Raw genomic sequence first — 19,285 nt, forward strand, 5'->3', positions numbered from 1 at the left:
TATTTCTCTTACAATTAGATTTAACCATGAAGACTCTAAGGTACAGTCGATCAAATTGTTTGGAAAGGACAGTAAACAATTCTCTATAGCCACTGCCGCTACAATTTCGAACTAAAATCAGCCAGGCAGTGTTTCAAACTCTTGCATGCAACCCGCTATACAATGTAGTTAATTAAAATAATAACTATTATAGATACGCAGCTCTAGGTAATAAACAAAATTATTTATAGATACTTGGTAGAACAATCGACTTCCCAAAATTAAATGAGATACTAGGTCACAGTCTAGTGGTCATCAAAGGAGTGGCAAAATATTCATGCGCAACGAAGCTGTCTACACGCAGGCGCGGCATAGTTCACCGGAAACCATCAGCCATATCTTATAAATTGGCAGGAAGAGGAGGTGAGTACTGAAAGATATCTGCATAAATATGTATGTACAGTATCTAATAATTATGGTATGTCAATTATTCAAACAAATCATTATCAATCTTACTTTACTATACCACTTTATTAACCACTACTACACTAACTACCCCCTAACGCTAAAAGTGCTTAAGGTAGAATCCACGGGTAGCAAGATATCACTCATAATCTGATACGCTCGAGTAACATCAAAAATGTTATCTCATACCATAAGTACTCATTTTAGCGAATGTAACCAAAATGGGTTAATTTACGTTCAATATTCTTCACAGATAAGTATGTACATATATTATACGCATTGTGTACGAGCAGTAATGTAGAGGAGACGTGGACGCAACGCGAAAGCTTCAAAAATAGAACAACTGGACGGTCTATTTTATTTGAAACTTATTCTTTGAAAATCCATTTCCGTTAGACAACGGCTTTAAATCGCTTTATATACAGTTACTAAAAGGAAGTTACTGCTAAATAATATATTTTTATTTTAATACAGTAGGCAAAAAAGTATAGGTAAGAGACAGAATTGAATTTCAACACAATTATAGGAAATTATATAAATGACTAGCATTATTAATAGAAGTTAATAGTTCTTCCAATAATTTGTGAAATTAAATAGATAATGTAATATCCCAAAAGTTTTCATGGTTCACGCCGTCTTGACGCGCCTATTTATAAGTTCCAGAGGATTGTTCAGTCATGAAATTCCGGCTTTAGTCGAGTGCGGAGCGCGCTCGTGGCCGCTTCCCAAACTGACGGTTCCTCCTGGTTCCTCTTCCGGGTTACCGAAAATATGATCAGTTAAATTAAGTGTCGTGTCACGTGTATCTTCAATAAGTGCGTAATTAACACATCAATACTCTACATATCCAGAACTACGTAAGAGATAGCTCTTAATATCACAAGAATCTCGTAAACGTCTGTTTCTATAAGCAGCTGCTAAGAAATAGCTGGGTTTATTTCAAATTTTGTGTAAACACGCTGTAAGGAATGTGAGCAGTTGTGGTTTATTGTAATTGAAGGGGTGTAGCCACTACGAGGGTCATGCCAAAAGAAGTTAGATACTCTATGGTCATTTGATCGATACTGGCCAGTTATACACCATTGTAAAGGTAGGTTATTTGCTAATAAATTCAAATATGGAACACTCGGAAAATGTTAGGATTCCTTTTTTAATTATTTTTTTTCTGGGTAATTTTGGAGGGAAATTTTCGCAACAATGGAGCTCACTCGACGTGATTTTCGTGTTATGATTTATTATGATTTTAAAAAAGGTTTAAAACCTCAAGAGTGTTTTGAACTTTTAGTTTCAACTTTTGGCGAGTCTGCTTGTTCACGTGCAACTGTTTTTAATTGGTTTGCTGAATTTAAAAGGGGACGAGAGACCTTTGAAGATGAGGCGAAGACCGGACGGCCGCCAACCGCAGTCACTCAAGAAAACGTACAGGCTGTGGAAAAAAATGTTCGTGCGAACCGACGAATTACATATGCAGAGCTCGAGCGTGAGCTGGGTATTGGATCAGCAGCATTGCAAACTATAATTCATTATCATCTGGCCCTTCATAAGCGTTGTTCAAGATGGGTGCCGCACAAACTCACCGATTTGCAAAAAGACCGCCGCGTAGATTGGTGCAAATTTATGATAGATAAATTCGACGCTGGCGAGAAAAAAAATGTATATGATATACTTACAGGTGACGAAACATGGCTATATAACTACGACCCCGAAACAAAGCGGCAGTCCACAGTATGGTGTTTTGAAGATGAGCCGACGCCAACAAAATGTCGCCGAACCCGAAGTACACAAAAACAAATGATTGCCTCATTTTTCTGCAAGACGGGACATATTGCTACGATAGTGCTAGAAGATCAAAGGACAGTCAACTCTGAATGGTATGTGACAGTTTGTGCCCCCAGAGTACTGTCAGCTTGGTGTGACAAGCGGCCGAAATCGGGAACTCAGCACCTGCTCTGGCACCATGACAACGCTGCCCCTCACACTTCTGCTAGAACACTTGACTATTTCAGCTCAAAAAACGTGACTATCTTGCCCCACCCGCCATATTCCCCCGACCTAGCCCCTTGCGATTTTTACTTATTTCCCAAAATTAAAGAAAAATTAAAAGGAAGGCGATTTGAGAACAAAGAAGATGCCCTGGCTGCGTATAATTATGAAATTTCTGAGGTATCTAAAGAAGAGTGGTCATCGGTATTTTCTAAGTGGTTTAGACGGATGGAAAAGTGTATACGTGTTCACGGTGACTACTTCGAAAAAATAGATAGCTGTAATAAAGAATAAAGTCGGTAACTTTTGAGTATCTAATTTCTTTTGGCATGACCCTCGTACTTGCAGAAATCCTCTCTCATATAGAGCTGGTTAAGCAAAAGTTTTAGACTGGCTTGCTGAATGTAAAAATATATTTAGTTGGACAACTTGGAGGTGAATTGAAGAACTTCTTAGGGTAAATAATATACAAGGAAATTTATACATAAAAGTCAAAAAGTAAATAATTACTGCTACTAATAGGTAGCAGTTACTATTTACAGCAGCCGTCTATACTTAATACTTTAATGAATCGTCAGTATTAGCTTTTTACTTAAGCTCGGTATCATTTACTACTGCTAATCATAGTTTACAAAGTTGCAACAAACAAGTAACTTTTCAGATCTCTTTTAAACCTTCGACTTGTTGAGAGCTTTACAAAATCACTTTTATGTTTGGGATGAATGGGATAAGTCATTCTCAATAGATGAAAATAATTGATGAAGCAGAATACCAGCCAAGTATTTCTTAGCTCACATGATAATGTTGATTCATTCGAATTTCTAGGCACTAATCTTAGTCATTTTATATATCTAAAATTCAAAATGTCTGAATTTATATTTACCTTTTTCCTATTATAATACACTGATTACATTTATTTTACATGATCAATACAGTAAATTATAATACTAGAGGCCAACTAATGTTGAAAGAAAAAACGCCTTATGAAACGTCTATTTTTTTAATCAATAAATGTAGGAACTAGTAGTAAGTAAATTTTTATAAAATACGTTTATACTCCAAATAAAAAATAAAAAAAAGATATTTTGCAATGTGTCAAGGTTTTCACTATTACATATGCAGGTAAGTATATAAATTTATTGGACAGTTTTAGGTTGCCTTCTCGTCAGTAGTAAAACGCGGGGGCGTTTGTCTCTTTAGTTGATTGTGTCTTCTTATATCCTGTACACAACAGACAAGTATCTATTTTCCATTACCTAATTTAAGTAATGATGGAGCTCCCGTTATTTTTTTAATTCAAAATACTGCAACAGAAAAAGAAATGGAAATTCTGTATCCTGCATACTGCATAGCTAAGCCATGGAGCGGATGTGTACTAGACGATAACATATAATATATTTTTCCCCTTTAAAACGAGCGTGATTATGTATAATCGTTGGAAAACATCATTTCATCGTCTTTGAGTGTTTATAATTAAATAAGACTCGTAGAGCGTATGACAGCCGCGTTAAAAATAATACATATTGAATGAATGGACAGGACGATGAAAGTCACTTACTATTTGAGGTATTATTTTTTATCTCTACGGGATGAAAGCATTTTTATACCATTGTCTTACTAGGTACAATCTTCTAACAAATTATAAATTCTAGGTATAATTTTATAGATCTTTAACGTTACCTACTTAAAATTTGAATTATAAATATCTATACCTTGTGTTCAATTGAACACAAAGGTATCGATAGGCTTTTCCTACTTTTTGCTTTTTGACCAATATTATATGCTATTGTCGACATTATGACCAATACATTATTGATTACACATTGCGGACAATAAAATTTTACTGCTTCGTCAGTTTTAGTACCTTTAGCCTACAAAGGTACTAAAACTGACGAAGCAGTAGCAACCGTCAAATTATTATATACTCGTAAATATATACAATAACGATTCACTTCAAAAATAGCAAAAATTCCCGCTTGAAAGTTAACAATTAAATTTTTTTTATACGAATAGTCGCACGTTTAAAAAATACAAATCCGATTGTGCAACATATTTTGTTCTAATTTGTAATTCTTTGTTATAATAAGCAGTATCCTACACTATTTGTTTAATATTTAAATACATATATAATGTTTTAATATTTAATTTATAGGTCATACTGAAAGTCCTATAATCTCCAAAAACTGTAGTAGATATGCAACATTTAGTTTTCTAATCGCTTTTCTTTCTGACAATACGTACCAATTTTCTTTACGATCAACCTGAAAAGTACACGGCTCATTTTTCATAAAGCACTTTTTGTATGAAAATCTTGACCCTCAGTGTTTTTGTATGTAGGTTGTGGGGTATCTTTTTAGATTCATGTTTTCTGACGTATGTAGGGTTTTTTTTAAGTCGTAAAGTTCTAACACACATAGAAAAACAGTTATATTTTCAAACAATAAACGTTTACTTTTACTGCGTGATCTCTATATACTGGGCTTATAATAAGTAAGATTTTTTCCGTATTACCCATGTATAGTTTAGTATACGATTGACTGGCGGCAGTAGTTTTGGACAACTTAAGCAGACAAGCATCCTTGATAGAGACTTCGTTCTTTATTTCATATGGTTATAGTTTCTTTATATATAAGTTGATATTTGATGATTACTCATAAGCTCGTAACGGAACTTTCGTTATGAACATGGTCCATTTTTTTAATTATCAGACATCAGGTTATTTTTCTTCCGGAATCTTTATTTTACTTTACACGGGGCGTTGTAATTAGTATATACATTAGATAGCTACTACTTACATAGCAACTTGAACTTTACACTACACACATTTATCACACTATACACACACATGTATGTGTTCATTTCCTAGAGAGTACTAGATATTAGTAAATAAATGACGTTTTTTTTGTTAAATGCAGTACACAATGCCTATTGGCAGCGTTAATAAGGAACCGGCAGTCAAGCGGGAGACCTTCAGACCGCCGTGGGTGAAGGATAAGGACGCAGCAGCGCCGCCACCATGGACTCAGAGAAAATTGAAACCAGTGGAGACACCAGCAAAGGCTGACAAGACTGACAGTGAGGAGCAACCGACACCAGCCCCTGCGGTAAAACCATTGAAGCGTAAGTATCTATAACTCGTCCGGCTTCATATAAGATTATATTACCTATAATATGATGTTAGGTGTACCTAATTGGAGAAGTTTCGTATATACAACGAATAAAATATAATGTCTGCCAAACCTTTGTAAACGATACTTGTTGAACTCAATGATCATAAATCATAATTGTAGAATAAATTACCATCAAGTAAAGCCAACCTTCACCAAGGAGGACTTTTGGCCGAAGAGTGTCAAGTTCCGGCGGTTCTGCGGCCGGCCCCATGACACAGCGGGGTTGCGAAGTGCATCGCAGCCATATTTGCTTGTTTTTAGTTTTAAGTTAAGATATATTTTATAATAATATGTATGCTAGTTTTAGGTACTTCTCTATGGGTATAGTTAGTAAAGTAAAAGTAAAAAAAGTTTATTGCCAAAACTAGAAAACATCTTTCCTTAAACATTAGAAATTATAAAAAAGTGAAAAAACAATACATTAAACATAACATATCGTTAAGGCAATGGGTACCAGTCTCAGCCTGTGCTAGAGATGTGATATCCAGCTCTGATTTTCAGCCTGGGCCTAGCAATTGCCTGAAAATAAAGATTTTCATTAAGTAATTCAATGCTCCCATTGATCGCCTTCATCTTAACATGTTCTGGTTGAATTTTAAAGCAGCCTTTGGTTTGCTCGGTTACCTAAAGTATTGTAAAATATTACGTCATAAGTATATTAAAATCTCGGTAATACTTATCTAATACGAAACTTTATCTCATACGAAGTCAATGAAAAAAAATCTACCCCATTCTTGCATGCGTAATTAAAATAGTCACATTCTAAAACAAGGTATAGAACATCATAGTGCTCCAATTAGACTGGATACTTGTCACTTTCGTTCTATTTGTTTACGACCGACCACCAACGTCATTGTGACGTACATTAGAACCGGCGCCTGTCTCACGTGGGTCTTTCGCAAACGGAAATCGTGCATCACGATTGGAAACTTTGCAGCAATTATTAAGTAGGAGTAATTCTCAACTTGGCGAAAAAGAATAAAAGTAACAATTATTCGCTATAGCCAGGATACAATTTTCCACATATCGTCCTCTCTTTAGGTGTCTGGGATCTGGTCAGCATTAAAACATGTCGTCAGTGTCGAAAAAATAATATGCCATCTTCATTACAATTATATGTATTGACACTGTAACTCTAGTGATCAATACGATTCTTTTTGTAAATTATAGAGTAAAAAGTTTTTCCCACAAAAAACAAAAGTAGCACTTTATGGAGAAAATAAAATATATTCGGAGATTTAACATTAGCATTTAATAAGATTTTAAGAAAAGTGTTTGGAAAACAATGTCCGTTTTGAAACTTTACATAGGCTCTGCTCTGCCTCAAGTCAGCCCAAAATGGTCACGAAAATCAAACGGTTAATTAACATTATCAAAGATTAATAATTTAAGTGAGATCGTACGTCACATAGCAAAACGACTCGTTAATTTTCTCATGCTACGTGAGTGGGCTATCTTACAATACATACATAATATTTAGTAACTGTATGATTGTGTATAGGTGTTGATGTATACAGCATAGTGACGTCAACACCTGCCCGAAACTTTGGCAGGAGACACGAGTTCTGAATAATTGACTCTCCCAAACTGTTCATAAGTTGGTAGTCTGGAGTTTGGAACCGAGTGACGTTCTTGTGTCCACGATCGGTGAATTCAGTCAAATTTTGCTAAATTTCGTGATACGTTTTTGTATATCAAGTGACATACGTATAAGTGCATGTGCTACATAAAGTAAAACTTTCCGTAGCTTTACTGTAATAACGCAGGTAGGCCTATTGAAGAAAGCCACTAATGAAATAGTTGTAGCATTCAATAATCCCTAATACTATGGTAGGTTTTAAAACTTTGGGTTTTCTAATATCTAAGTAAAATGTAGACAGTTATCTATAATGTAAGCCATACATTAGAACTAAACGACTTTTAATTGTAAAGCCTCATATATATACTATCTAGTTAAAACTAGCGTTTGGCGTGAGTGGCGTTTTACAAGTTTAAAGGGCGGTATACAAATCCATTACTTATGGGGCAGAGTTGGCATAGAGGAGAGTCAGTCGGTCTGTACGAAATCCTAAATACATATATAACGATAAAAAATATGAGCGCAGCGTAGCTGAAAATATTTATAATATTTCAACGTTTTCTTCTGAATCGACCGACAAATATTGTAATTCATAGATAAACAAAAATTTTACTTTCTTATGTACCTATTCGATTATTCTTTATCTATCTATTTAGGAATACCAGTTAAGTTCATTGTCCTCTAAAATGCATTTCATAGCAATGCAAAACTGATCGCATTTTATGCCGTATTTTCTGTTTGAATAAACGTTGAAGATGTTAAGAGGAGATATTTTCAGCTGGCCGATGCCAACGATTCGAGATATTTTTAGGCGCGACAGACTTTTTGAAAACAAATGAACATGTTGGGTTGCGGCTAAAGTTTTGATTTAGACGATATGTAGTTGAATTAAGAATGAGAATGAAATTAATCATTATTTACATCTAATTTACTGGCAGAAGTTCATTATTAATGTTATTTATGGGCGTTACTAATTTGGTAAAAGTAAAGCGGATGAGGAATGTGGTATAATCTTAACTATTGTATTATAATTTTTAAAATATTGCATAGTAATATTTAATAAATAGTCGATGTCGTACATGGATAATATTTCTTTCTACGAATTAACATTTTAGAGACGTGTAATAAAACCTATTAATAAGTGCCAAGTATACTAGCTTAGCGTTATATACAATAATATGACAAATTGTGTTGATGATGTTTTCATGGTTACAAAAATGTATCCGGACGGTCAACAAATAGGAAAGTTTGACAAGTAACCGCGCTAAAATAGCGAAGGTCGGCCATCTTGGCAGCCAGTATGTTTATTTACGTACGTGAATGCCATCAAAATGCACCACATCGGGGTCGTAACACGTGCTTCCATCAATTTAACTAAATTTTCTTAAATACCAAAAAATATTATATTAAATAACAAAAATGGAAATACTCTAAGTAACGTAGGTACTTGTACAGTCAGGATCCAGGATTGTTGTGCCATTTATGGTTCTAGCTAAATTAAACATTCCATAGCGTAATTATTAAACAACCAATTTAGCACCCTAAATGACCGTGATCGTACATAGTAAATCTATCATATAAAGTCACCTACATTTGCAATAATATTTTACACTTCAACGCCCAAATATATTTGATACGCTCATATAGTTCTGTATATAAAGTTACGCCAGATTTATTTGTAGTCTCGTTGTCTAAGAATTATTCATATTTTTTCAGCCGTTTTAAAAAAACAGTCGACGATAAAAGAAAAATCTGTTAAGCCTGAAAAACCAGAAAATGGTGTATCCGAGACAGTTGAAGAAAAACTTGTAAAACCGTCAGCAGCGAAATCTGCTGACAAGGCTTCAAGACCAGCAGATGAAAAACCTCGATTTACAAAATCTTCATTAAGATCAGTCGATAAGTCACCTAAAACTGAAGATAAAAACTCAAATGAGAAGGCTCCAGAGAAACCTGCACTCAGGAGTGTGAGAACAATTGATGGTGACAAAACTAAAGATAAGTCAGTCACAATAGTAGACAAGAAACCTCTTGAGAAAAATAGTCCATCAAAAACAAATAATACTGTAGCAAATGATAAAAATCCAAATGACAAAAGTTTTACAAACTCAACTAGCAAAACTTCAGAGACAAAGCCACTTCTTAAGAAAACTGATACAACAAAAGTAGAAGAGAAGGACGACTCAAAAATGGCCACAAAGCCACCGATCGAAAAACCTACTACAAAGGTGTGTATGATCTCTTGGTGCTCTTTAATCATAAAAATAAGATAAAATTCAATATATTTTAAATAACTTGCAACATTGAATCTCAATCACTAACCGCTTCTAATAATTTATTCGTATGTAGCACAAGAGCTTATAACAAGAGCTTTTGCATATGATTTTTTTTAACGGGTATTTAATGATATCAACTTTTATGAATGAACAAAACATAAAACCATATTCAAAAATAACTATTTTGCGCCCACGATGTTATCGCGGATGTTTGATTTGTGTTTCGCTTCTATGATCTATTTTTTTATTGGATGTCATTATTATTAATATTATAGCTAACACGTATTACAGACGCAACTACCGAGTTTATAAATAGGAAAGAGCACATTTCCGTAACTGTAGGGATTATTAAACATCGGAAGGATATATTTTGAATAAACACAATCAACTTGAATTGTAAATTACTAACGGCATAAGTACCTCACAGTCAGTTTTAATCAGGGCCCGTACATTTCATGCCTTGGACGCAAAAATGACGTAATTTTACAGGGAGTTTTTTTACAACACTACAAAAGATAACTTACTTATTGACGCGTAGAAAAATAAATACTTGTTACATCAAATAATTAAATAAATAAATATTATAGGACATTATTACACAAATTGACTAAGTCCCACAGTAAGCTCAATAAGGCTTGTATTGAGGGTACTTAGACAACGATATATATAATATATAAATATTTATAAATACTTAAATACATAGAAAACACCCATGACTCAGGAACAAATATTCATGCTCATCACACGAATAAATGCCCTTACCAGGATTTGAACCCGGGACCATCAGCTTCGTAGGCCAAACCGGTTGTCACAAATACACTGTTAAAAATCAAAAATATGTATTATTTGATAAACTAATAATCTATTATTTAGTTGATTGACAATAAGATGAAAGTCACTTAGACGTTTCTGTCTGTACTGATTATCAAGTATCTATATCAGTTAACTAAAGGGGTTTAAAAATGATTAATTATTACGAAAACACTAATTGGAATCATACTCTGTAGCGTGACGTCATTTTTCCGTCAACGACATGAAATGTACGGGCCCTGGTTATAATGTAATATTAATTATTTTAAGTACTAATAGCTATTAAACACAAGCGGAGTAATCTTTATTATAGTCATGTTAATATTTTTTCACCACATCCGCTGGTAAAGGCGCTCTTAATTATTAAAAAACGAATGAGAAAATCGCATTTTGTCCACATATGTGGCAAACTGATTTGACACAAATTTTGAGTGGTTTCCTTATGTAACTTATGTTTGCTGGTAAAATTGACATTTAAATGATAATTATTTAATAACGTTAATTTGTATTTGATTTTGTTTGATATATTACAGTTAGTATTTTCGTCACACAGGTGGTGAAAAACTTTGTGTTTCACTCGGTGGCAAAATTTGTTTAACCCACTCCACTTTTCGAACCCCTCGCTAGGCTCTTAGTTTAATATTTTGGAATTTTTCGCTTGTTCTGGTATCAATAGTATTTACCACAAGCGGTGAAACAATAATTTTGCAATCATTTGTTTCTGTAGCGATATTTGAGAATACATATCGGTTTTTACAGTTGCCTCCGCGCAAGCCATCCCTTGTAAAGCAAGCATCAAAGGATGAACCAGTCAAGAAATGGAGGGATCCTCTACACGAGAGGGTTAAAGAAAACATCGACAAGACACTTAATGAAGTTCCTAAAGGACATACTCTGACCAAGAATGAAAGTTTAAGAAGTAAGTTTTAGAAATACGAGTATTAACAGTTATATAATAAATAGTATATAGTTACATTAATAGTATAAACTTTAAAAAGTTTAAAATGCCACCATTTTATCTGTCTGCGTCTGCGCCAGGAGTTTTACTTACTTCTCCAAATATCAAAATCTTCCTACGATATCACTCATATATTAAGAGAATGTATTGATCATAAATTATTATTATAGTTATACGTAGGATTACAAATAATTTCTTTATTTACATGATATTAATAGATTTCTAATTATAGAGCAAGTAAAAAATAGATTCTAATTTCATTATCATCAATATTATGCTTGGACAGTATGTGTTGTGTTTGTGTTACATGGATAAATTTCAAAATTCGATGCATACGTGTCGTGGTCCAATAGTAAACAATCCTTTGGTGATAAATCCTAGAGCTTCGTTTTGTTTCGTATCAGCACAACATTGACACACTGGCACTTTCCCTGCATTATAATTAGAGTGTGTGACAGATAGTGTGCTCAATCGGCGCAGGCGCAAGATCAATCGTCATCGATATTGGCACGATGAATTTGATGACATTAATAAGATTAGATGCGGCAATTTTAGGTCAGAGGTTTGTGTCTACCTTAATCACCCTAAACCATCTAACCTAAAATTTCAAGCTCTATATGGGTTACCAGACGTCAGGAATTTTCGCGACATGTCAAGAATTCTGGCATGTCAGGAATGCGACAATGTCAGGACAATTAAAGGCTGTCTTTTTGCCTTTGATTTTTCTGACATGGCCAGCCAGTTATCCATGAAAAATTCACGTAAAACATGTCTAGTTTTCATTTATTTTCAATTGTATATCGTTACCCTGCATCACCTGCATACCATAACAGTATAATTTTACCTAATGAAATATAGCCGAGGGGCAGAAATATAGTTTCTGAGATATTGAGGAAAAACGTCAAAACCCTTGCGATCGCGAAAACTTCCGTCACAAATTTATAGGCGCGCCGCGCCTATAAATTTTGTTATTTTCTAATTTCTTGATTTTGAGACCACTCTTAAATGTTTGCCAATATAATCGGTTGCAACAATGAAGTTAACTAGTAGTTTTTCATTCTATATACTAGCTTATCATGACTCCTCTTTACAGAAATGGCATTTTTCGGTAAGTTTATTACAAAAAATAATAATAATAAAACTTAGACTTATTGAAAAATATGTACTCCAAGCAAATGCAAGTAAAAAAATGTATACGTGCTTAATTCTAATACCCACATTGATTTGAATTACATTAAATTTATCACTCCTACTTGGCGGTGAAATAAATAAGTTGTAAGGTCAAGGCACTGGTGTACTAGAAGATGATATATGAAATATAACGAATGCAAATCCTCCTATTTTGCACCTCAAAATAAATATATAAAGTAACTAACGCATATATTATGATTATGATTATAATGACACAAAAAATATATAATATATACGTAAATAAATACTGTAATGCACAAAAGGGCCAGGAACCAATATCCAGGAATAATATTAACTACAGACTGAAGTATCGCATAAATTACAAACATCGACGCACCTGAAGTATTAACTTAGTCATCTCATGTGCGCCAGACTGCCTAGGTAGTAGTCTAAATCCAACCAAAATAGTCACAGATAGTTCCGCGTACGTCGCGTGCATGAATCAGGTGCAAAATTTGATTATTCGGTGGTGTATTGCACTCATGACTATTATGTGTTACCACTTTATATTATTAATTTGAAAAAGTGTAATAGAAATTAAAGTGTTACTTATATAATGAAAATTGCGATATATAAAATTTTGTGTTGTGAAAAAAACTGACATCAAAGTGAAAATGGATGACTACACAGATGATCGAGTTAATCTTTTCAAGGGTTCGTAAAATAAATGATTGAATAATTTACGCCTAAGTAGTATTTTTCTATACCTGGTGATTGGTGCGCCTAGTACGCTTACGTTAATCACATTAGGACTCTTTCAGTATATTTTTTGACACAATGATGACAAAAACATAAAAATGCAGTAGATAGCGCGAATTTGTCTCATTTGCCGAGTCCATATAATAAGTTAGGGAAAAGTGTATTTAGTATAATAAACACAAGATCGTTTTCTTTTCGCTTACATAGGAACAAATTACCTGCAGTCAAAAATATGTAACACATGTTTTTATAAAAGAAGTAATTCGTAAAATGTACAAATTTGATACAAGTACGTTATTTTTAATAAACTCTAAAATTAGAATATGTTTTGAACGACAAAAGGAGAAATACAACCTCATTATTTTTGTTATCACATTTTCAAACTTATAACAAAGACCATTTACAACAGGCTTGTTGAAGCCAACGCCACCACCAATGCCGCCACCAATGCCACCGAAAATGCCTCCTCCACCCGAATTCAAAAAAGCTCCATTAGATCTGGACAAGTTGAAAAAGTTGGAAAGCCTTCGAAGCAGACCTAGAAAGCGACCTGACTGGAGTGACATGATGAAAGAAGTAGAAGAAGGCAAAAAATTGAAACACGTCGTTTGCAATGACAGGTTTATTTTTTGTATATTAATACCATCTCTTTTTTCAGAAGATAGTGAAAAATGCAGAAACTAAAGTAACGATTTTATTTTACAGATCAAGCCCAATTATTACAAAAACATCAGTAGTAAAAAATAAAGACCAATTTATATTTGAATCAGAGAAACCAAACTCACACAACGCTCTATTAAAAGAAATCAATCAGGGCATTAAGCTAAAGAAAACTAAAACAAATGACAGGAGCAAACCTAATTTGGAAGGTTTAAGGAAGTTTAGAAGGCAAATGACTATTGAAGAACAGGTTCAAAAGTCAATGTCTCAAGCTAATCTATTAGCTGCGTCTCCTTCGGGAGTCTCAATAGCAGGAGGAGTAGCAGAGGTAATAATATTTTCTCTGATTTAAGTTTTAAGAGTATCTGAAATAAAAACCAGCACCAATGTCATTATTTATATTTTTTAAACATTTCAGGTCCCCGGTGCAGAAGAAGAAGATATCGATGAGATGGATGATATTGATAAAGTCAGAGACGACCTTCAATCAACAAAACAATTACTGGCGATTGAACTTAGGTAAAATCAACAACAATGCACTAAATTTTATCTGTTTGCTAGCAAAAACTTGATTTATTTGGTTAAAGGAAAAATTCGCCACCTCAAAAAAGTTCTGATCTGAGATTTTAGGTGGTGTATTTTCTTAAATTTAAAAATAATAAACTCTTTTTCGTCGCTTTTACACTAATTGCGTAGGCACTAGTTTTTACGAAAGCACCACCTAACCTTCCAATCTAGAGGGTAAACTAAACCTTATTGGGTTTAAGCCGGTTTCCTCGCGATGTTTTCCTTCACCAAAAAGCGACATAAGTCCCGTAAAACTCATTGGTACGAGCCGGGGTTTCAACCCGCGACATCCGGATTGCAAGTCGCAGCGTTTAACCTCGATGTAATTTACATTGAGGTTAAACAATTAAATACATTTATTGTTTTTACTTTCTATGTTTACAAAAATGGTTTGAACCTTTTCAGGAATAAGGAAGCTCAAGAAAGAGAAAATAAACGACTGCTGACGAGGATACAAAATCTTGAAGCTGAATTGGCAAGAGAACGTGCAATTATAAGACAGGAACAACATAAGACGGTTATATCAGTTACAGACGCTTACGATGAGAGACTGGTGAACAGCCTTAAAATGGAAGTAGATAGGGCTAAAGACACAGCAGATAACTTAGAAAAGCAATATCTGCAAGCCGCAGAAGACAGGGACACGGCACTAACAGAACTGGAGGAAGTAAAACGAAAGAATGCAGAGTTAGAAAAGAAATTAGAACAAGCACTACAGGTAAAACTTTAACCATAACTCTACCTATATGTTTCAAAGAAATGTTTAACATGTTGCTTTATATTAAAACTGCTTCAGCTTAGCTTAACTAACACATTTGCAGGTCGAGGAGGTGTATAAGTCAGAAGAACCACTGTCATTCTACCAGAAGAGACAGCTGGATTTCGAAAAAGAGTGTAGGTTATTAAACATTGATGTAAACTCAACTGCTGCTCAAGAGCTTAGGAAAAGCGCTAAATCAACTAACATTATTGCTACTACTAACGCTGACACTAACGACAACGAGGTATGGGTTGCTTTATTAATCACATAAAGTTTGCTCTTTACTTTGTTTACATATTAATACAAAAGAATTAATATAAGTCACACATTTTAACCATTCTAGGGTATAATGCCTACAAACGTGGGTTCAAGGAGATCAAGTCACGCAATAAAACAGCTTTCGGTTACCAAAGACGACAGTTTCGAGGAGGAAGAGGAATCGGAGCCTGAAGAGGTTTGTATTTTTGTTATCACACTTGCGCGTAATACGTGTTACTAGTACTACACGTAGGCGATGCGGTCCGTAAATCCTAAATTTTAACCTAGGGTTGTGCTATAATTTACGTATGAAATTAGGCAGAAGTTTTATACACACTCGTTCGTCTCGTTTACGGCCCTTAATATACAGTATACTATTATGATTGCATTGATTTATAAGTATTTTGGTAGTTCGAATAATTACAGATAGATAGAAATTTAATTACTACCATTTACAGTCTAAAACAATTTCGTACGCTAACAGAAGCCTCAGCCTCAGCAGTGACCGTTAAAAGGCTGAAATAATAATGACACTGGCGGTACAATTTACGTGCTTATTTAACATAAAATGTTTAATTTCAGGAGGAGACTGAAGAAAAGAAACAAAAGCGAATGGAAAAAGAAGTACGCAATATGAGAAACAAAATCCGACACCTAAAAGAAAAACAGGACCTTATGAAGCGCGAAAGAATGGCCTTCAAAATGTCCCTCAAAAACCAACAACTGGCTTTGAAGTGAGTAGAATTAATTATGTTTTACCTCTCAATGTCTGTTTTTAATGTAAATTACGACTGCGGTACAAAAAACTTTTTTACGACTTAATTATAAAGCAGAGCAGACTTAATTATAAAAGAAGAACCTAGAGTCTGTTCGGAAAGAGAAGAGTCGTGGAATGTATTGTGCCCCATACATTTCACGACTCTTCTCTTTCCGCACTGAGTATCCGAGATTATTTAGGTACCTTAAGGCAAGGCCTGGAGGTAAAATAGTTAGTTGTTACTTATACATATTCAATAGGGTCTTTTAAATGTTTTAATTACTGTTTATTTATATTGAGCTTTTTAGTTTACGACATGAACATAATATACCTAACATAAAAACATAATGCTACCCAAAAGCAGATGGGTAAATGCTTGTTTAATTTTGCAGAGACGAGAAGAAGAAATACAAAGAATTAAAGCGCGAAGTAGACAAGATGGCGGCCATGATGAAAGAAGTCGGCTCAGACGAAGATGAGGAGGAAGAGGAATCAGAGGAAGAGGAGGAAGAGAAGAGTGAAACCGAAGAGGAGACTGAAACTGAGACGGAGCAGGACACGGAAAGCGAAACGGAGAGTGAGAGTGAACCTGAGGTAAATTATCTGTATAATAAGATGCTAAGTAGTAACTTTGAGTTGAGCTTTAAACTACTAAACACGATGACCTCAAAGAAAAGTGTGTATTTGTATGCACATTTAGGACCCAGTTGAAGTATTTCCAGCTTATAGTGCAGCAGTTGTTTTTCTAAAACTTGAACGTACAAAAGGTGGTAATTTATTTTGATTAATAATGTCCAATACATGAATGATAGCTTGCTTCCCTTTTTTCAAGTCACCCATCCCCAGTATTTAGTTTACGTATTATCTCGCATATTAGACAATTGTTTCGATGTCATTTAACATTAGTTTATTCCATTATGATTAAGGTTGAGTAGAAGAAGTCGGACGTAGAACAGAACACATACTATCACTCACTATTAAACTAGACATTAAGTTAAGTTTTTGTATATCTATTTCAGGACGCTCCATTGCCGAAAAAGAAGGACAACCTCACGACAAGGATGAAGCGACACGAGAGTAGAGTCAACGCGCTCAAGAAGGGCAACGCTCTACTGATGGCTAATGTGGACAGACTGAAGGATGACGTGCTGAAGCAGAGAGAGGAGTCCATTACCCTTCAGCATGAGCTAGATTCTCTAATTAATGACCTTGAGTAATGGGCAAGGCAACTGCCAAAAGTTTCCCTTGTTTTTAGATTTGTTGTATGGGATTTGGCTATGAGGGCTCATAGAGGCCATAAATAAAAAATAAAAGTATTTAATGACTCATTTAATAGGCATGACAGGGGAAACCTATGCTGGCGCCATCGGTAAAAAGCTTCGACCGGCCAACCCTATTAATTCATCTAAGATAATAAATAACTATAGAAATTGACTTATAACAAAAAAATTATACTATTTACCATAAAGCACTGACGTGGTATAAAAAAAAGTTTTGATCCTACTCGCAAGTGACCTTACGCAGTGTCTAAATTAAATATCTCTTAATTGGTTTCAAATATAGAGTGCCAATGTCATTGGTGTTGTTAGTAAACATTTTAATAAATTGAGATTATATTATGTGAAGATTTCTAAACATGAAGATTTCTAAACATGATAAAATAATCAGTTAATTTCTATAAATAACAAGGAAACATATGGTAAAACCTAATTATAATATATTAAGTTACCACAAAGTAATTAAAACTTGATTGCTAGCTATTTAAGTATTCATTTCTTTAATGGAGTAAAAGAAATAAGAATAATAATTGAAATGGTGAACATATCATGCTGCAAATCAAAATAATACTTATAGTAACTATGTCAAATACAAATTGTGATTGCTTGATAAATATTAATACTTATACTTACTAATGAAATTGTGTTAGCCCTGATTGGGTGAAATTTTATTTATATCCTATTTATCCCTATTACATGTTACGGGCATATTTATACCATCAGTATTTAATAAATCAAAAGAAAAACTACTAGTATAATATATCAGATTGATTTTTATGCAGGTATATGCTAATTGAAAAAATATTATGTGATTTGTAAATAATATTGACACACACATATAAGATAATCTCTAATATAATGCCTAATTTGTATTGCCAAAGGAAAACAATAAACTTTTTTAAACTATGTAGCTGTTTGTTTAATTATGAGTTAATCTATGGACACAGGATCTTTTCACTTCTTCTTTTTCCTCGCATTGTCCCGGCATTTTGGCATGGCTCATGGGAGCATGGGGTCCGCTTGACAACTAATCCCAAGATTTGGTGTAGGCACTAGCTTTTACGAAAGCGACTGCCATCTGACCTTCCAACTCAGAGGATAAACTAGGATCATTTCTCTATGGATAATAAAGTCAGTTTATTAGCATAACCCCCCAGTGTACATTATGAGGTATACACTGTTTAAATGGAGTTTCAATCTTCATCAAAACAAATAAAGAAGCATTTTTATGTAGTTCTGTCTTATAAAAAAAATTAAATTCAATCCAATGAAAATTACAACTTATTTATGTGATGAGCACAGATATTTGTTCCTGAGCCATGGATGTTTTCTATGTATTTAAGTATTTGTATATTATATATATTGTTGTCCGAGTACCAATAACACAAGCCTTCTTGAGCTTACCATTGAACTTTGTCAATTTGTGTAAGAATGTCCCTATAATATTTATTTATTATACCCAATAGACATGCAGGTTATTTTATGCAAGTTCTGAGTACCTATGCTAGCTATGTATGCTCAAATAGTATAATAATTATTTAGTACAGAAGATGGAGGCTGGAGGAGGAGTGCTACTATTACTTAGTTCCTAATACTAGCAGACTTGAGACTTGATTATATGGGGCACATGGGCACAGGTTAATTTCCCCAACACGCGGAGGCGCACAAATGTATTGGATTCCGTGACAGAGAGTGCAGTACCATTAGATACTTACCCCCTTATTCATAAACGTGTACTAGTTACAATGCCGCTGATCATCGTTTGTCCCTTTCCATCATACCAATACGCCGGAAGTTAGATGTTATTGCTTTACGTTTTAAGTTCATGTTTTTAAAAAACAATAAATATTCTGTGAGTAATCAATGTAAGTAGTAATAATAATCGTACGATATTAC

General features: G+C 34.1%; 1 protein-coding gene across 2 annotated transcripts; it reads left to right on the forward strand.

Moving 5' to 3' along the window:
• Positions 1-1,135: 1,135 nt before the first annotated feature.
• Positions 1,136-18,295, forward strand: LOC133529057 (DNA ligase 1-like). Of its 2 annotated transcripts, XM_061866668.1 has the most exons (13): positions 1,136-1,301; positions 5,343-5,547; positions 8,893-9,404; positions 11,022-11,181; positions 13,520-13,730; positions 13,816-14,098; positions 14,189-14,289; positions 14,743-15,055; positions 15,159-15,341; positions 15,441-15,551; positions 15,938-16,089; positions 16,505-16,706; positions 17,132-18,295. In XM_061866668.1, exons 2-13 carry the CDS (start codon positions 5,349-5,351, stop codon positions 17,327-17,329), a joined length of 2,625 nt encoding a protein of 874 aa, XP_061722652.1. In that variant the 5' UTR covers positions 1,136-1,301; positions 5,343-5,348; the 3' UTR covers positions 17,330-18,295. The 2 variants fall into 2 exon arrangements, with proteins under 2 accessions (XP_061722652.1, XP_061722653.1); XM_061866669.1 differs by lacking the exon at positions 15,159-15,341 and having other exon boundaries at positions 1,137-1,301.
• The last annotated feature ends 990 nt before the right edge of the window (positions 18,296-19,285 follow it).

The sequence above is a fragment of the Cydia pomonella genome, chromosome 20, assembly GCF_033807575.1.
Source record: "Cydia pomonella isolate Wapato2018A chromosome 20, ilCydPomo1, whole genome shotgun sequence".
NCBI classification, from domain to species: domain Eukaryota; kingdom Metazoa; phylum Arthropoda; class Insecta; order Lepidoptera; family Tortricidae; genus Cydia; species Cydia pomonella.